This window comes from Gymnodraco acuticeps, unplaced genomic scaffold (genome assembly GCF_902827175.1).
Source record: "Gymnodraco acuticeps unplaced genomic scaffold, fGymAcu1.1, whole genome shotgun sequence".
Taxonomy (NCBI): Eukaryota; Metazoa; Chordata; class Actinopteri; order Perciformes; family Bathydraconidae; genus Gymnodraco; species Gymnodraco acuticeps.
The window spans coordinates 50,243-68,745 of NW_022990651.1; the positions used below are offsets into that span (position 1 = coordinate 50,243).

General features: G+C 39.0%; 2 protein-coding genes across 3 annotated transcripts in view; one reads left to right on the forward strand and one right to left on the reverse strand.

Annotated features, from left to right (window-relative positions):
• LOC117554885 (protein turtle homolog A-like) overlaps window positions 1–18,503 on the forward strand; it is a 61,318-nt gene that overhangs the window by 639 nt on the left and 42,176 nt on the right. Inside the window, 2 exon segments of the mRNA XM_034229454.1 lie at window positions 10,021–10,115; window positions 10,245–10,454. Coding sequence (XP_034085345.1) covers window positions 10,055–10,115; window positions 10,245–10,454 — 271 coding nt within the window. The 5' untranslated portion in view covers window positions 10,021–10,054.
• On the reverse strand, window positions 5,563–8,410 carry LOC117554886. Of its 2 annotated transcripts, XM_034229456.1 has the most exons (3): window positions 8,352–8,410; window positions 6,731–7,615; window positions 5,563–6,646 (listed from the first exon to the last, which is right to left on the reverse strand). In XM_034229456.1, exons 2-3 carry the CDS (start codon window positions 7,076–7,078, stop codon window positions 6,314–6,316), a joined length of 681 nt encoding a protein of 226 aa, XP_034085347.1. In that variant the 5' UTR covers window positions 7,079–7,615; window positions 8,352–8,410; the 3' UTR covers window positions 5,563–6,313. The 2 variants fall into 2 exon arrangements, with proteins under 2 accessions (XP_034085347.1, XP_034085348.1); XM_034229457.1 differs by lacking the exon at window positions 8,352–8,410 and having other exon boundaries at window positions 6,731–8,026.

The following is an 18,503-nucleotide window of genomic DNA, read 5'->3' on the forward strand; positions in this document are numbered from 1 at the left end:
TACCAAGAAGCTTCAAAAATAATAATACTAGGTCTCTGCTCTCCCATTAATTAAACATAATATTCAGGGTGCAACAAGTTCAACATTACAACCCAACGCTTCCAATCCTGCTATGTACAAAAATTGTACATTAAGTCTTCCATGTCTTTCCTTCTATATTATATTCAGTAGCAAGGAAGGAAATGAATATCATTTATTATTTCTCCATATTTCTTGCAACCTAACAATACGTAGAGCCACACATAATATGAAATGTCATCTCCTAACTCTGTTCACTTTGAATTGAGGTCCCTCAATTTCACAGATTATGAGAGAAATATTCTCATAACTTCCCCTAGACATGGCTCAAACCAATTCTGGTTTGATTGCAACCGTCAAGTTGCCAGATGGGTGCAGTTTCCCAACAATATAATTTTACACAAAGGTTACATCATCAGAGGGAGGCCAGGATAATTTAATGTTGTTATGAAGGGAAAGAACTTGATCGACACCACCCGCATTACGTGAATGCAGTAAAGTTTGAGTAAACACTTCAAATATGATGCTTAAGCAGACTGAAGTCGATGCAAATTAATAATGGCAAAGCACTCCTAAGCCCATACCAGTGTTTTTGCATGCTGTGTTGAAGTGCATTACTTTTGATCCTGCCTGCTGGAGGGTAAAAGGAGACACTATTGCCTTAGTAAATGCAATTGCATGACTGGGACCATGTCAGAATGTTGGATTAAGTGGCTGCAATGTTAACTTGCTGCTATTGTACTTTTAAAAACGGCCCAGAACTTGGTTCAATAATGTCTTAATAACATTGATAGTCATGGCCAAAGCTAGCAAACATCAAGGTATATTTAGGTATTATTCATTTGGAGTTAGATGCGAAATAAACTTGAATGAACTCAATTGACTTTGAGTTGGAAAAACTTGAAATCCTCCTCAAGACCCACCACCATTTTAAAATGTTGTTGTTAAAGCTCTGTATTTTTATGACAACAGATATGGTCTGACTCATAACTGTGAGTCATACTCTTGGTTAGGATGGCCTGCTCAGGGAACCCGTGGGCTCTGTCATTTTTACACCTTTTAGATAAAAAGCTATTTGTGGTCTGCTCCCATACAATGTAGTATTCTTATCTGGCTGAATATCTCCAGGCAATATTCTTTTTCTGCGTTCTCTGGATTTTCTATCATTTCAGTCTCAATAGCATACAGAAATGGTTAACAATGGCGCAGAATGTGTTGCAGAACAACTTAAAACTCAATTAATTTATCTTGTTAAATGTTTTTAAATCGTAATGAAAGAATGAAAGGCTTGTTTCTTAAGACTGCAATGTTTTTAGGTCTACCTGGTTATAAAACTTGACCTTTTTATTTTAAAATGTTAGTTCCCATGCTTTGTTTTTAATTATTTTCAAATGTTTGTGTTTTTTTGTTTGTAACTTTGCTGCTGCCTATCTTGGTCAGGTCTCCCATTAAAAAAGACTTCTCAATAGTAGCCTAGTCTTCTGTTTTATTCAGAGTGGGAAAAGAAGAAGAAGCTTTTAATGAATTTGACAGCCGCCAATCAAATTGCCACCTCTTTAGGGAAAGACAGACAGACAGCAGATGATGCCTTAGATCATCAGAATGAGGTGTAAGAAATCTGCTGCTGTCAACAAAAAACAGATGGCTCTATGCAAAACATTTGACAGATATTTAAACAGAAGTATTATTAATAATTTAATGGAAAATTATAAACACATTGGTTTTAATATTTATTTTCTCCAGTACTATTTTCAAGAGGCCCTTTTATGCTTTTTGTGGTTCTCCCTTTCCTTCAGTGCATTTGCACTTTGGTCCATGATGTGCAAATGCTAAAATCCCAAAATTCCCTCCAGAGTTTCCCCCCCCCCCGACTGAAACGCCTCCATTGGACTCCATTGTTTACTTCGGTTTCAGAATGACATCACTATATAACAACTGTGCTTCTTTTATCTATTGTTTCCAACCCATTGTACATGAGGTTAAGGGGCGGGACATATATAAGTGGTTCACCAATCACAACTGAGCAGGCCAGCTAACCTGGGCTCTGGTTTTGAACATGAAAGCATAAAAACATGTCTCCGTACAGAAACAAAATACAAATATGAACCTGAAAAAGAGCATAATATGTCCTCTGTAATATTATACTCACTGTTAGTCTGTCAAAACAATATCAATCAATCAATCAATGTTTATTTATATAGCCCAATATCACAAATGTTACATTTGTCTCAGTGGACTTTACAGTTTGTACAAAATATCAGTATGACAATACTATACAATAGAGGGTACATGTGGTCATGGGTTTGGTTCAGAACTTGGACTTGACTTATTACAATCTTGTATGTTTGGACTTCGGAATTTAGAAGAATTCAATGTAATTTGTGACTTACAAAACAGAGACTTTGCCCCATCTATTATTTTGTAACCCTTTACATCATTGCTATTCTGTATACAACTGCAATGTATTGAATAGATTACAACATCAAAAAGATTGTGGCTTTCATCTGGATTTTCCAGCCTGCTCTCTGATACATTGAAAAGATAACTAATGTTTGTACTCTGAGCGCGGAGATGCAGTACCCACGCATAGGAAACCTCTTTATTTTTTCTTATTTTATCTACCTTTTTCAGTCAGTCCTATTTTCTCTTGAGTGCACATCAAACTGAGCGACGTAGAGCCTTTTCTTTTGTGAGAGAAAGCTTGTCTATGAAAACTGGCTTTTATTTCCTTATTCAGAGCTATAGAAGAATAAAATGTACACCAACAATATAATGCTGGCGAAGAACTTAATCTTTGAAGTAACCTAATCACACTGACAATTACTGCTGCATCGGTAGGTAACAGCATGTTGAATGTCAATGAGCAGCACTTATTTAAAATGTTTGAGGCGTCTGGCAATCAGCACTCTGACAACTTTCAAAGGATTTCAGCTTACTCGAGAGCTGTTGAGAAGAAACAGAATAAATACATGTTTTTTTTGTAAATGTCAAGATGAATAGTCTCAACAAAGTTAATACAATGAGTTTGCAAGTGAGGCTGTGTGTTACAAATTGAGATAGTCGGACTGTGGTGATAAGATTTGTCAGAATACAAAATCGAATTTGATCAGGTCTCAAAATCTTGACTAGCACATTTCAAGTCAATCACAAGTGTTTGGGATATCCATTTCCTTATAGAGGATGTGTTGATATGTTTCTTATAGGGTGGGACAAAGTCATCCATTCAGAGGCCCAATAATTAAGAATTCAAGCTTTCAGACATTACAAGGCCGGAAGTTTTACTTAATATTTCTGAACACAAGTCCCCTGCGATGAACACCCCGTAATTGTGGGGTGGAAAGTTACATTATATGCAAGAAGAGATGAGTCATCTACTCGTCAATTAAGTCAGGAGTAGATCGATATCGGAACCCATCTGCTATCTGTCTATTATGATTTAGCGTCTGGTGGCAATGGTCAATGTTTTGGGTTTTCTGGTGTTGCCTGCTGATATCCAGAAATGGAAATCCAGAATAAAGGATATCTTAGCCATCACTTCTTTCTCCGTTCATTGGTCATGGATTGCACTCAGATTAGTAAATAATGGAGTGTGTGTGTAGAGACAATTTCTAAGAAGAATCTGATACTTTCACAAGTAGCCATTTTATACTCCGATAACAGTTTAAAAACAGCTTGTTCAGCACGCAGAATGCATCCAACCAAAGCCTGGTCGAAACATGATTGCTCACAACTCGGAAAACAAGCGTTGTCCTTTGACTTACAGATATCTTCATTCATATGCAGACACCTGTAGACAAAGAATAAACATAGATAAATGTCCATGTATGTAAAATTGTAAAATTTGTCCATGTATGTAGATATTTTCAGCATTTTTGTTACATTTTCTGAATCCGAGTCTTGTGCGATGTATACCTGGTGTGTTGTAGTGCTCTGGTAAACGTTATATATATATATATATGCAAGTTTTGGCAAATATAATTTGTGTCTACCTGCTACTAGCTAAGCACACCTTGAATTCCAACTAAACTGTCAGCGGTTTTATTGCTTTTTGTGATACCATGAATGAATGACTTAGAAGAATGTGTGGAGAGAAGGATGATATCCCTTTTTAAATAAGTGTTCAACATTACAGCTAACTCTATGCTTAACGATTTAAGTATATTTGTGTATCTTTTTAAGGTTGCAGCACATTAGGAATTTGCCTCTTGTTCTCTTTTACTCGCTGTGTTCAGAGGTTAATGTCCAATTTAGCAGATAAAACAGCCTAGAAACAACCCACTAAACAAATATCCTGCATTTCACATTAAGGATTCAGTACCTGTAGCTTTCTGAATCATTACCTCGAACATAATAAAATACTTTTTGAGCCTACAAACAAACGTGGATCACGGCAATTGTCATGCCATATAAATGGAATGTTATCAGGACCCAAATGTATAGGAGTCTCTTTATCGTTGTTTTGAATGCATTGGGATAAGAAGTGTTGATAAATCTGTTACTGTGCCTCAGTCTGGATTAATCAGCCAATCCCAATTTCTCTCCTCCTGTAGATCTAAAGGGCAACAATGCAGAATTTCTACAGCGTGCCTGTCAATGACATTTCTATTTCAGTCAGCTGATAAATCTGTGTGAGACAGCCTCTCTGTTCTGTGAGCTACCGCCTCATTTATTACAGCTTTAAACATTTTCCAGAGTGCTGCGCTGTCACTGTGCTTGTGTATGTCAGAGGAAGGAAGTGTCTAGAGACCATCTGTGTAACCATGGCGGAGCGTTCCACCTGTGCAGACCGCTTTGTTTTGCAGCTCTGCAAGTTATTTGGTTTCAGATTTAATGACATAAAATGTCCCGCAGCTTAACGAGGTTTTCTTTTTAGCTCTGATCTTGCTGCTTGCTACGTTTTACACACTTTCCCTGCTTGCTCTGTTCCCACAAAATATATTTTTTTATCGCTGTTTTTCCACTTTATTGCCTTGCTATTTCGCCAGGATAAACAAATTGTTATTGTCAGAGCCATAAAACCATAAACAAGATTTGTATTCATCTGTAGCTTTCTTTATTTAGACAGTAGAAGTGTCTGGTTATTTATTCTTTAATTAGAGAAATGATGAACGCCATTACAGGGTATTCAAACCTTATCATCTCCATTCTTCTGAGTTAACAGGAGGCAGTCGATGCTGAGAATCTGCTCGTTATGTGCCAAACGGGGACGAGTCGTCGCTGCCTAGTCATGGCAACAGGCATCTTAATGTGTGCGATTGTGTTGCTCTATCCTCCTCCCCTGCTGTGTGCTCGGATGTTAAACAATAATTATAATGTTGAAACTTTACCTTTTGCCCTCCTGGCTCAGTCTCAGCAAACACTCGAGGTCTGATACAAATGTAATGTGTTCTGGATGAACTCTCTGTTGTGCTGTTTTGCATAAAACCAAGAAGGGCAGGAAGGCAGGGGATTCTGGGCGCTCAGCAGACACGCTTCAGATTGGGGACTTTGATTTTGTCGACAATCAGTGGATGCGGTGCTGTTTGCTGAATCATGGCAGTTTGTTGGAACAAGCCATGCAGTTGTTGACAGACTGCGTAATTGTTTTTCACCGGTTCAGACTTTGCCCTGGCCCTGAAATGAAAAGGCCCATAAAAGCCGTAGGGACTGTCGGATGAAGGTGTGTTGGCTGTTCATATCCAGGAAGTGTACAGGTCACTGAGTCTGGCATCATTATTTGATCATACAAACCTATTAAAGTCACCCTTGTTGTTTTATAATGGACCCTTATACAGTATAAAAGCTGTATAAGGGTTATTATAACACATAACCTTACAGACAGATGGATCAAGAGAAAAATATACGACCATACCAATTCAAGCAGTATACATACAGCGCTGCAACTATAAAGTACACAACCCCATTGAGTCGTACTTGATGTTTGACGTCATTCATGCCTTAAGTGATGTTAATATTTCTTTAGATGATGTTGCTTGTCGTGTCTTGTACTGCTTAAGCCCAAAAATAGAAAAACATTAGAATTGATTTTGTTGACCTTTCAGATGTTGTTGTAGGTCGCCTCTGGAGCAGAAATGAAAGTGTTCACACGTTTTGGTACGTTTTTAGCGAAATGTTGTAATATTGCAACGTTGGGCTTAGGTGGGAGCAGAATTCCTGTATTTCTACTCACATTGTCTGAATAAATATATTGAACAACTAAGGGTTGATTTGCAGGATTGATTGCTTACTTAGCCCTATATCAGTATATAGCATGAATAATAATCACATATCAGTCATATTTTTTATGAATAGTCATTCATTGAATATGGTAGTCCAAAAACCTGTTTCTGTCGTCAGAAAAGCACAGACGGACGTCATACTTGGTGCATTGGGTGTTTGTGTACCCTTTACTGCAGTGTCTAGAGCACCCTCTCTTGGTCTTCCCTGGAAAATGTGCCACTAGGTCCTTCCGTACAGCCAGTGGAGGTTGTGATCTCTTGGATGGGGCCCTGTTTGGTGGACTCCCATCACCTGAGGATGGTCTCTTCTGAGCAATCAACGGGCTCCTTGATGTCACTGTCGCTGCTGGGCTCCCGTTGCCTGAAGATAGTCGCCCTCTCTTTGGTGTTTTCATGGGAGTTGTGTTCACCTGATTAGAACAAAAATACATTAGGATACAAGTCAAAAATATTACAGTGAAATATAAAAAAAAATAGCAGAAATGCATTCTTACCAGGATGAGAGAGGATGCTAGATCTGCCTGAAGTAGTCTCCTTTTCAGGATCTCCTGCTTTGCCATCTTTAGAGCTCTGCAGTCCCGCTTGTAGAGGAGCCAGGCGTTGATCACAGCAAGGATGATGGTGTGCCAGAAGATGTACACGTACCAGCGTCGGGACTTCATGGGGAACTTATATTTGGCCGTAAACGAGTCCAACAAATCCATACCTCCCATTACATGTACTTGTTGTACGTAGCCACAATGGAAGGCCTCAACTTCTACGTAGGTTTTGTTGGCTTCGTCCCAGCGTTGAATGTTCTGCACAGGGTGTGGTCCAGCAAAGGATGACCGCTCTGCTGTCATACCATTTGACAGCACAGATGTTGTGGTTGGTCTCCACTCGGATGTCAAAGCTTCCTCTCCCTTTTTTCTTCAAGCTCTTCTCCTCTTCAAGGTTACAGTTGGGTAAGCGTACTGCCTGGCTGTTCCCACATAATGAATCCCCTTATCAAGGAGCTTCACTACCAATGGGACACGGGTAGTAGTTTTCTGCGTAGATCTTGTAGTTCTGACCTTCTGGAAGCATGGAGGCAAGCTTCATCACAACATCACCCGACAATCCAAGTTCAGACTTGGCTCGTATCCCATTGACACTGCCTTGGTACACATCAAAGTCACAGATCATTCCAGAGACTCTAGTTCTCACCCACACTTTGAACCCCCATGGGTGTGGCTTGCCTCGCATGTATTGCTTGATGCTGCTGAATTTCCCCTTGAAAGCAATCATCATCTCATCCACAGAGTTGCGTTCTTCTGGTACCACCTGCAGGCATTTCTCTCTGAATGTATCAAGCCAGGGTCTGAGTTTCCAGAGTTTTTCTTTCTTTTCCATCTCTGACACTGTCAAGTTGTTTACAAAATGTAATGATATCAACAGATATTGGAATCTTTTGCGTGCCATCACATCAGAAACAGGGGGGTACCGTGTGTGTCGGTCTCCCAATACATACAGACTCCAGCCATTTCTGGCTTCGCCTATTATCATAATAAAAGGAATACCTACACCCACACATGCAGGTAAACCAGTTCAACAAGTCACACAATACTGTCTGGCTAATGCTAACAGGCTAATTATCATACTAAAAGGGATACATCCAAGTGTCCCAACACATTTCAGAAAGAACTGTTTCTGCCAGAACCAGAGAAGAGTTAAATTAATTGCTGTAACTAATTAACTGATAAGATACAAGTAGAGTTTAAAATATTGCTATAGATATCATGATATCATGAGATATCATTTCACATACTTCTATCAGAAATAATGTATTAATTTATTCAATTCTGGTCTTAATTCAAAATCTTAACAGAGGACACATTTAGAACTTAGTTATAGTGAATTATCAAAGACATTATATTTATATTGTTTTATTTCCATATGTGAACATATAAGAAGGGCAATCTCCATGACAGGTGCTCATGCTATTTTGACTACCACACTGACCCAGTGTTGTAATATTACAACATAGACATAAGCTGCTTAAAATCAAATTTGATGAATGTATTCCACAAAAACTAAATATGTACATGTTCTAGACATTGTGATAATCACAAAAAAAAAAACTTACATTTTACTTACTTGAATCTGACAAATCCAGTCCAATAAAACAAAGATGTTGCTCGTTTGAAGATTCTGAAGTGTTGTGAGTGTATGGCCAGAGGGCAGGACCCATAAACACATTTACTACCCAATAGCATTGTGAGGCTGAACAAAAGGACCTTTTGACTATGTAAATGTAGTCTTTAAAAAAACTAAAACATTTTCTGACTTTTTTAGGATAGCTTCAAGTAATGTTGTAAAATTACAACAGTGGGCCTTACAGGGTTAAGTGCTGTCGATGACATATTTCCATGCTGGTGGACAGGAAAGCTGTATTGCGCGCTTTGAGGTCATGTTGACATGCACTTTGTGGCAGGTAGCTTTCAAAGAAATTAATTTATATTTCCACGCACAGTCACAGTGCTTTAAATTCCAAGACAAATCTTCACTAAAACTGAATTCTTATTTTTTCAAGGATTTGTGCAGTTTCCTACGTTCTGTTGTGCCTTGCATTGAGAAACAAAAGTGTCCCAACACCGCAATCAAGAGTTACACAATTTCTGCTTTAAAGTGGAGTTGCATTTAGCCAATTATGCTTTTAAGGGAAACATATTTTCTCCTGGCTTGCATTTGTTTTTGACTTATCACAGTGACTTTCCAAATTATAGTACGCAGAAGTTGTCTTTGGGAGGAAGTTGGGGTTGATTAATGTATCAAAAAGCACGGGACTTGTCATTCGTAGCTGCAGTTTTATCAACTTTTATTTGGACCAAACACTCAAAATACATTTTCAGTTTTCTACGCATGTGGAACAGGGGGGGGGGGGGGGCAATTTCTGTCTCTTATCTGGCACACTTCTTCATGTTTGCCTTTGTGAGTGTATACATGTTCACCTTTGCTCTTTACATGTGCACACTGTCATTACCTCAGCTTAATGAGATATGAGCTGAAGCTAGCAAGCTGAAATGGTGTGTGGACATAGAGCTGATATGAGCGCTCATTTCTTGTCACATCTGACCTTATCCAGCAGCTCAATGTAAATGTCCTGCATGATATGACACCTATCATAAGCATGTGTGGCATTTACTCATTTATTTCAAACAGCGGCTGGTTGCTTGAAAGGAGGTGAAATAATGGATGTGTTTAGTGTGTGTACTGTATGTCTTGAATCTGACCTACAGTATCTTGTTGGTGTCCTGACTCGGGTTCACACAAGTGATAAAATGGAAGCCAGGGTTGTTTTGACCGTAATAAATCGGTCGCAGCGTCTTGACATTAAGTTGAACTCTTTGATGCGTACGCTGCCTTCAGCTCAACTGATCCCCCTCATTGAGTGCTGAGTCTCCTGGCCGCCCCAGCCAAATGTCTCCATTGATGTGATCTAAGTAAAACACTTAAATGTCGCTCTGCATGTGACTCTTGGGAGATTTATGTGGCATTTATGTCATTTACTTTCAGAAAAAGGATATAGGGCCCAGGAGTTTTCTGGCAGCACAGGCAGCTCTACCCATTTGTGTAATGATATGGGAAGAATTCCAGTTATTGGAAATCTGTATGAAAATCTAAACACTCCTCTCCTCCTGTCTGTTAAAATATGACAGCTCTGCTTTAGCCTTCTTACTTTAGAAATCTGTCACAGACGGCAGTCATCTTGCGTGCAGCCAAGGAAGTAATGTGATTGTGACAATTGTGTCTCTTTTGCCAACAGATTGAACATGCTGCAGGTTGCATGAGTGACAGATATGGGGTCAGCAAAATTATCTTTGCAGACTTTCACTGTGGTGTCACTTGTTTGCCTATTTCGTAAGTATCTCCATCGTTTGATCAACAATATATTTAGCCTCCCACTGTCTTTTCAGATAAACTTTTCCATATAATGTGCACACCGTTGTCCAAGTCAATCAAGTAACGTGTCAATTTGGCTTCTTATAGACCGAACAGTGACCGCTGAAGGCGTCAATCCAGAGGTCCTTGGAAAGGTTGGAGGTGTGGTGGAGCTGGAGTGTAGTTTCACTCCATCAGGGCCGGCTACTGTGCCATCAGCGTCCCTGCATGTAGTGGAGTGGGTCCGAAAAGGACTGGACATCCCCGTCCTGATCAAATTTGGATCTTATGCGCCTCGCCTACATCCACAATATGAAGGTAAGCACTATGGGAAGGATCACATGTAATCCAACAGAACATTGTAATGTTAAACTCATCACTTCTCTTCACTGTGCTACAGCAAATGTATCTGTTATTGTCTAAACAAGGACATATTGTCTCTCTATATATTCATGCCGGATCTACATGTACAAATGTCTCGTTATTTTTAACCTGGCTTTCATTGGCTTCATGTAATTTGATTATGATGCAAGTGTTATGTACTTTGATGCATAGCTCAAGCACACACTTTTTAAGTGAGCTTACTGCTAGTGTTCATGACATTTGGGAATACAATTGGGATGTTACACTTTTTCCTTTTGGATTTCAAGTTATGTCAAAGTTATGTAAACAATGTTCTTTAACCTAAACAATAATCTTTTCCTGAACCTAGAAAAGAAGTGGGTCACCCTAAACTTAGTTTTAGACATTACACCAGCTTAAAAACAGCATGCTAACATCTTCATTGTTACTGTTATTAGCATTAAGCTAATCTGAATTGCTGATTTAGATGAGTACAGCCAATAGAAAGCCTGTTGACTCGTAGTCTTGTTTACTGTTCACCTGCAACATGATGTTAAACCACCACATGCATATTTGAACAACAAAAAAATTGCAAAGTTTCTCACAATAACTTAAGTAACAGACCTTTATGCCACCATGTATGTGATTCGAGGCCAGAGAAGGTAGAAAATGAATAGAATGAGGATGGTTTCGACATGCTTCAGTTCACATGGCTTTCAGAGGACATTCAGCATCACACCTTGATGGCCTTTCAAACCCGCCTCAGTGGGAGCTACTTTTTAAAAGGAGTTAAGACTCTTGCATTGCATCATCATCTTTTGTTCACTTTCTGCCCACAGCTCCCAGAACAAAGACAGTCTGTGGGGAAAAGGATCCTCAATGGACCAAGAATACCTTTGTGTAGCTCCTGTTATCCTTTAAAGTCACACACAATGGGACTAGTGTGGACAGAGGAGAGCATGTCTAGGTGGCTCGGATCTTCCTTTTTTATCAGTCTTTTTTATTTTCCATAGAGTTGCCTGAAGAGATATTCGACCTTTTGACTTTTCCAAAGGCTATTTGAATTTCTGCTGGAGCGCCATGTTTTGACTAAAATGCACTTTTAGAAATAAACTCCCCCAGCAGGCATGATGATACCACTTCAAAGAGGGAAATAAATGCATTATTTTTAATATTCAGGTGGGAGCAGCTAACTATCACTTGCCATTGATTTTCAGCGAGTTGAACACCGTCATTAGGAGACTCCAACAATCACTGTTTCATATAACAATGAAACAATTAGAGATTTAACCTTATAAACCCAAATTACCAGCTGTTGCATCAGTCATTAAAAATTCATGCTGCAAAGCTACAGTAAACGTGGCTCAAATCAACATAGCTTGATTTAAAGTCTGTTTCCAACAATGTCAAATACATCAGGCTGAAGTTTAGGGAAATGTGTATAAACTGATAAAAAAAAAAAAGGGCATTTAGTATACTATGCGCCCATTCGAGGAAGTTTTGAAATATTTTACTCACTTTAAACATTGTATGGCTTCAATGAAAAGCTGGCACTAGCTGATACAGAATGTGGTTCTCTCAGACCATGTGGACTGAGAGGATGTTCCTTTCAAACTTAAAAGCTTCGTACAATAGGGGAAAATAAAAGTAGAAAAAGGCCGATATGTCAATCAGCAGGTCCCTACAAATGCTGCATATTTCTATATTAAATCCTCTCCAATATACAGCCCTATTTAAAGGGGCTCTATTATGCTTTTTCGGGTTTGCCCTTATTTAATGAAAAGGCCAGTGTTATTCTTTGATTTTCCGACTCTCATCAAATCAATCAATCAATCAATGCGTTTGTCCATATCACTGCACTTCCCTTTCCTTTATGAACACACAGCCTCAAGCCCCGAACAAATATTTAATTATTACCCATCTGGTTTGCTACCAAGTATGTAAAGCACCAGGATGATTTAAAGTGGACCTATCATGCTATATTTTAATAATATATTGTAGGGCCATACCTATATAAAACATGTCTGTGAAGTTTTTTTTTCAAAATACCAAACAGATCATGCATTTTAGCCATGCCTCATTTCGCTCTATTTGCTCTTTTCCAGCCCTGTTTTTGCAAGGGCTGATTCTGTGGCAAATGAGCTGCAGCTGACCACGGCCCCCTGCAAAGGAGGGGGGTGAGGCACGAGCGTCATGTTACCATGCTGTTACCATGCTGTTACCATGCTGTTACCATGCTGTTACCATGCCACGGCAACCTCACATTCCCCTCATAGGTGGAGAGTTGCCCATATAGGCGGAGCTCCTTGTTTCTGACGTCAGAGATATTTCAAATCTGTATCAGTCTGTATCAGATCCGTTGCAGCCCCGTTTTTAGAGATTTGGGTATGGAGGAAAAGAGAGAGGGTTGTGTTTTCTGACACTTGGTGAGTTCCCTGAAAACACCGGGGACACATATTCATGTATAAAAGACGTACAAAAGTGCATTTCAGATCCATTGGTTGCAGTGCCACACAGTAAACAACAGTAATCACTACAATGAAGTATATGTTTGTCAAAGGATCAGAACTTGCTTTCGGCTGAAACAAGAGCATTCCTCATTTGAGTCGAATGCCACTCCTTCGCCCAACCCCAGCAGGAAATAAGATACAGACATTTACATAGCAATAAAGTCAGGGTGAACCTTGGCTGATGAATTATCGTGAGTGGGAGCGGGGCAGGCTTTAATTCTAGCCCGGGCTCTTAAGAGACGGTAGCCTTTTTGTCATTAACTGTGGAGACAATCCTTCAACGTGCTCTGATGTCATACTTCATTACTTTGGCTCTTTGTTACAGAAGATGCGGGGTAAAAAAGATACTGGTGGTAAAAAACCCTAAATATTTGCCTAGCCTTTGGCCCATGAATACACTTCTTGTAAGCTTCGCTAGACCATAAAGTACAATAAAGGGCCTTGTTATAAAAAGGACAGGTTTGCTAATCACATGCCTCTCAGGTGACTAACAGAAAGCTGCTAATACAAAAAGGTTTGAAAAAAGATGCTTTGTCCATTCTGATGCTGAGCTCGGGGATTTCTCACAGGTACTGGCTGGTGTGGGGAGTAACAGGTGCCGCATGGGAAACTAACGCTTTAGAGGTGGGTCAAGTAGTGTGGATTTCACCCCCCCCCCAGGCCATGTTCTCAGGTGTCTCAACGGTTCTGGACCCAGAGTCCCACTGTTGTTTAGTAGGTGCGATTCTTATGGTTACCTGAGATATCCAAGAGGTTCACTCGGCTATGGCACCCACCTTTTTTAGCCGTTTGTGACCTTAAAACAGAAATTCATTGTTTTGCAAGGCCCAAATAGGTCTTTCCTCGCAAGTCCCAAGTCATAGTGTGCATTTTCTTTCAATTTAATACCAATGTCTACTCAAAGTCTTCAAAATGTTTTTGGCTGACAACTGTTTGTTTTAGGTATGCACTTTTATCAGGCTGTGAGCATCTGTGGCTCTGGGGGTAAAAGGGTGTCCCTTTTAGTCGGTCAGTGGTTGGATCCTCAATCCTTGCAGGCAACATATCGATATCGAAGTGTTTTTGCAGTTTTTGTCAGTTGCTTTAGACAAAAGCGTTGCTTAATGATATAATGTAGTGTAATCCTGGGTATCAATTTTTCCAACTGGTGCACAGTAATGCAACGTTACTTTTTCATGGTTTTCAAATACAACTTGGATGCGGTTTGGTTTTGGTCCAACAAATTGGATCTGGTCGGTTCAGTCTCAATTAACACATACGTCTATTAATAGATTTGGGGCACGCTAATTAAATAATATGCTTTACGTTTTTCTGGCTCGGGCGAAGATATAAAATATCTTTAAGTAAAAAAACTCATGCCCAAGTAAAGTCGAATGTCATTGGTGTTAAAATCCAAGTTTAGTTGGGAATCGCTTTACTCCCACCATTGCTCCTTATTCATCACCTTAAGACAGGGTCAATTATTTCCATACCTATAATGAGTCTTAAGTCCTTGCACTTAATTCCAAAGTCGAGACTAACAAGTTTCAAGTCCCAAACCTTGAGTTTCAAAATTGCGCTATTAATCAAATTTAACAGCATTCTCGAAGTGGTGCTCAGTAACCTAACATTAGGTCTTCATGATTTTCCTGCAACCTGATTGGATGCTGTTGGATTGGCCTATACAACTGGATTTGGAAAATGGGTTGGTGCACTGATTTTTGTGCGTCGACCCGTTAGTTATTATCTCACGGTCTCCCTCGACAAAAAGCAATGGCATTTCCTTATTGGATTTGAGTAAATTGCAGAAAAGAAGCATTCTGTCTAACACACAATTATGATATCTAAAGGTTTTTTTCAATAGGATAATCTCCACACATTAACATCACTGCCATTTTTGAAGCGTAAATGCAATGGCACAAAAGTAAAGAGCTAATGTAAGGCTATAAACAAACTACATTGCATCACCATCGCTAAGCTAAAGGCGCAAATGTTTGGTGTGATGAGGTTAAGTCTTTTCATTTAGTCACTATTTAGCAACCCCCATTTGTATGACACATGGAAGCTTTGGACATTCACCAGTGGGGTGTTTACTGATGTATTTTATACCGTGCAACATTACGTGAAAATCTCTTAAGCTTGTGTTAACCACAGGCCTTATTTTAGGCTTCTAACCACAAACATGTTCAAAAACCCATTGACTTTCAGACGAGGGAACTAGAAGTGGTAAAATGACAAGTCATCTCCAGGTTTAAGGACTCATTCCTGCATCACTCTATTAACTTTGGACTAGAATAAATGAATATCTTCTAATGGTAGTTTATCAGTAAATAAAGGGTAATTTATGGCACACCATAACATACTTTGTCATATTTGGGCAACAGTTAAGACATTAAGTCAAAAGTCCAAGTCAGGAGTCATTGGTGTTAAAGTCAGAGTGGAAGTCTTTTCTGACTTTGTTGAGTAATCATTTCTGTGAATTCACACCGCTGCCTTAAGAGGATATACATCAAACTTCCTACAGTCCACCTCATCCATCAATATGCTGTGTGTTTCACTGTGTGTGCAGCTACTAAAGTGTGAGATACATCAGATGGCTGCTCCCCCGAGGGTGTTAAGAGCTAAAAGGGTTTAAATGTATTTGTTGTAATAGAGCAGTAAAGATCAAAGGATTATTCTGTGCTCTGTGAACAGGACAGAAAGTCCCTCAGCTCCCATACAGCTGCTGACTCCATAAAAAGTAAATACAGCTGTCTAAATGCACTGCTCTACCGTGCACATCCCATCACAATCAGCAGGAGTGTGTGTGATCTGAACACATTACACACAGTTAACAATGCTAATGAGCTTCCTTTCCCACATAGACAAACATGAGGGTTTACCCGGGGATTACTCATATTTGTTAGAGCAGCAAGGAGGCAGCTCGATCGCACACAGCGGGGTTTAATAGAGCAACAAGCAGCGAGGAGTGAAACTTCATCTGCTTCTTTTTTTTTTTTTAACCGCTACCTGAATGCCTCCGCTTGCCAAGAGCTGACGACATCCCTCAGAGACGACGTTGGCTCCCCGCCCGTGAATATCACATTCTCAGGGCCACAAACGTCTGTGTCACACAATGCAGTATCGAATTTTAATTATTTTTCATAAAGAGGCGCTGTCCAAAACGAATACTTTCCACATTGATTTTGTTAACTTTGTCTCCAAAATGTTACACATTAATTTTGGGAGAAGCAAAATCAATACCTCTGGTGCAGCCTTCCCTCTGAATAAAACTGAGGCAACAAAACGTGTTTTAAGGGCCTGCTTCTTTACATTACATTGCATGTTTCACTTTGAAGGTCATTTTGTAGTTCAAAGCCTGATTAGCTTCATCATTTGCAGCGCTTAAAAAAAGCAAAGGAAGCAAGGACAGGAATGAACACAACTTGGGTAACGCTGCAAAACAAATAAATAAAAGCTCTTTAAAGTTGAATCCAAGAGTCAGCGTCAGAAATCCTTTATTCGTATGGTATTAAAGGAAAAAATGCATTGAAAAGGAAAAATAATAGACTGACCAATCGATTTAAAGAGGCCCAATATGCTTTGTGGGGTTTTCCCTTTCCTGTAGTTTATTATATAGGTTTTTGTGGATGTCAATGGTCTGCAAAGGCTTAAATCCCAAAGTTCAGTCCCAGTAGAGTCACAAATATGAACCTCAAACTGAGCATAGTCCTGTTTTAAACTTTACACGAGTGTTTAAATTCACTATTAATGAATTTAGATTAAACCCCTCCCCTTTTTGAAGCTATTACCTTAAGCAACATAGCTGCCGCATTTAATAATCTCCTCTAAGGCCAGAAGAGTCTGTTAGCCTTTCAAATCAGACTGATGCTATTCCTTTGTAAAGAGTTGTATTTCCTCACAGCGCTGAATGGTTTCGTGTTTCCCCGTCACCTGAGACCGTATTGAGGGAACAAGCCTTCTGGGGTTGATGGTTGAGCGTCTACAGTTAGAAACAGTTCTGCAATTAATGCATTGGACGTGTGTGTGTGTGTGTGTGTGTGTGAGAATCGATATGGGTGTGGTCAGTGTGTTTGTGCATGAATTGAATTGATAAAGGGTATTTGTTTAGTAACAAAGAAGTGAGAGGAGGGGGTCCAGGGGATGGAATATAAGATGTTGGTATAGGGGAGGGGCTTTTACCTGTTGTAGGTATCATATTCACTCTTTGGTTTCCCGTGTCATGATCTAAAGAATGATTTTAGTCTTTTACCACCAAGGGTTTAAGGTATTTTTACTCCGTTGGAACATTTTGAAGCTAGCAGGATGTCAGTAAAGTTGACTGAATGTCAGAGAACATCAAGCAAAGGTGTCACTCGTCACCGGCTTGAGCTTCAATATCAGGATACATGTATTTATTATCCTTGCAAGAATGGAAGTAGTAGAGCATTTGGTTCAACTAGTTCCAGAACTGTGTCCTTCACATGCTGATATACAAGAGAGGGAGTTACACAGTCACAAGATGGAGGAATACCGGTTTAAAGCAGTATTCAATGTTTAGTTCAGATTAGCTAAAACCCACATCAGAAATGAGCATGCTTGTCATATGTCTATCTCCGTAGAGGCTGAATCATCGTGTTAATCACATAGCTATCATATGCCTAAAACAGTCCTGATGCTCTTCCATGTAATCATACATGTACATCCTGTCATGTACATGTCAGTTACAGTTGGGCCTTCGTTATCATGTGCTACTCTGATATTGAAAGAGTACATTCAGTATTTTCCCAACAAAAGGGGATTATTTTTGTTATTTTACTCTCAACAGTATGAAAACTATTCTTACAGGGGCCACCGGAGCAGTTGTGTTGCATATTAATCAGGCCAGACTCACTTCATTCCAAAAAACATTGGCATTAAGCTGCAAAATCAGCCTCCTCTTGGTTTCCACTGTGTATCTGGCTGAAGGCAGGCACAAAATATTTAAGTCCAACGCTGAAGCTGGGCAAGTGCATATGATGTTTAAAAAAAAGTGGTCAATTAAAATGGCTGAATAAATACATCAAAATGCAGCAATACAAGGTAGGATAGATAATAATAGAGACACAAATAAACATTTGTGTGGCTAATTATTTATATTTTATATTATATTAACTCCTTTTTATATAAAAATTGATTATAAATTATAATATTCTTATAATGATTTATCTATATTTACTGCAAATTATATTTTCTTTAATCTAAAATAAAAAAATGAAAGATTTAAATTAGTTCAATAGAGACAACAGAACTACTTATACTAATTTTATAATATTATATTGTATATCATATTATAATATTTGTATGATTTATTAAGTTACTATGAATTATATTATATATATCATTTTGATTTTGACCCAGACCTATACTTTTTTTCATCATTTGATGCCTCTAATTAATGTCGTTTCTATAGTGAAATGTGTTTCTATGCCTCCTATTTTATTATCTAATTTTCATTGTATTATAATAAGTTTTCTCAGAGACATTGTTTGTTGTCTCTTTTGTTATCCATCAACCA

Excerpts from the sequence above, each read along its gene's own strand:
- LOC117554886 (XM_034229456.1), bottom strand. The coding sequence starts at position 7,078 with ATGACAGCAGAGCGGTCATCCTTTGCTGGACCACACCCTGTGCAGAAC. Across the intron at positions 6,647-6,730 it reads TAGCATCCTCTCTCATCCTG|GTGAACACAACTCCCATGAA; the intron begins GTAAGAATGCAT and ends TGTTCTAATCAG.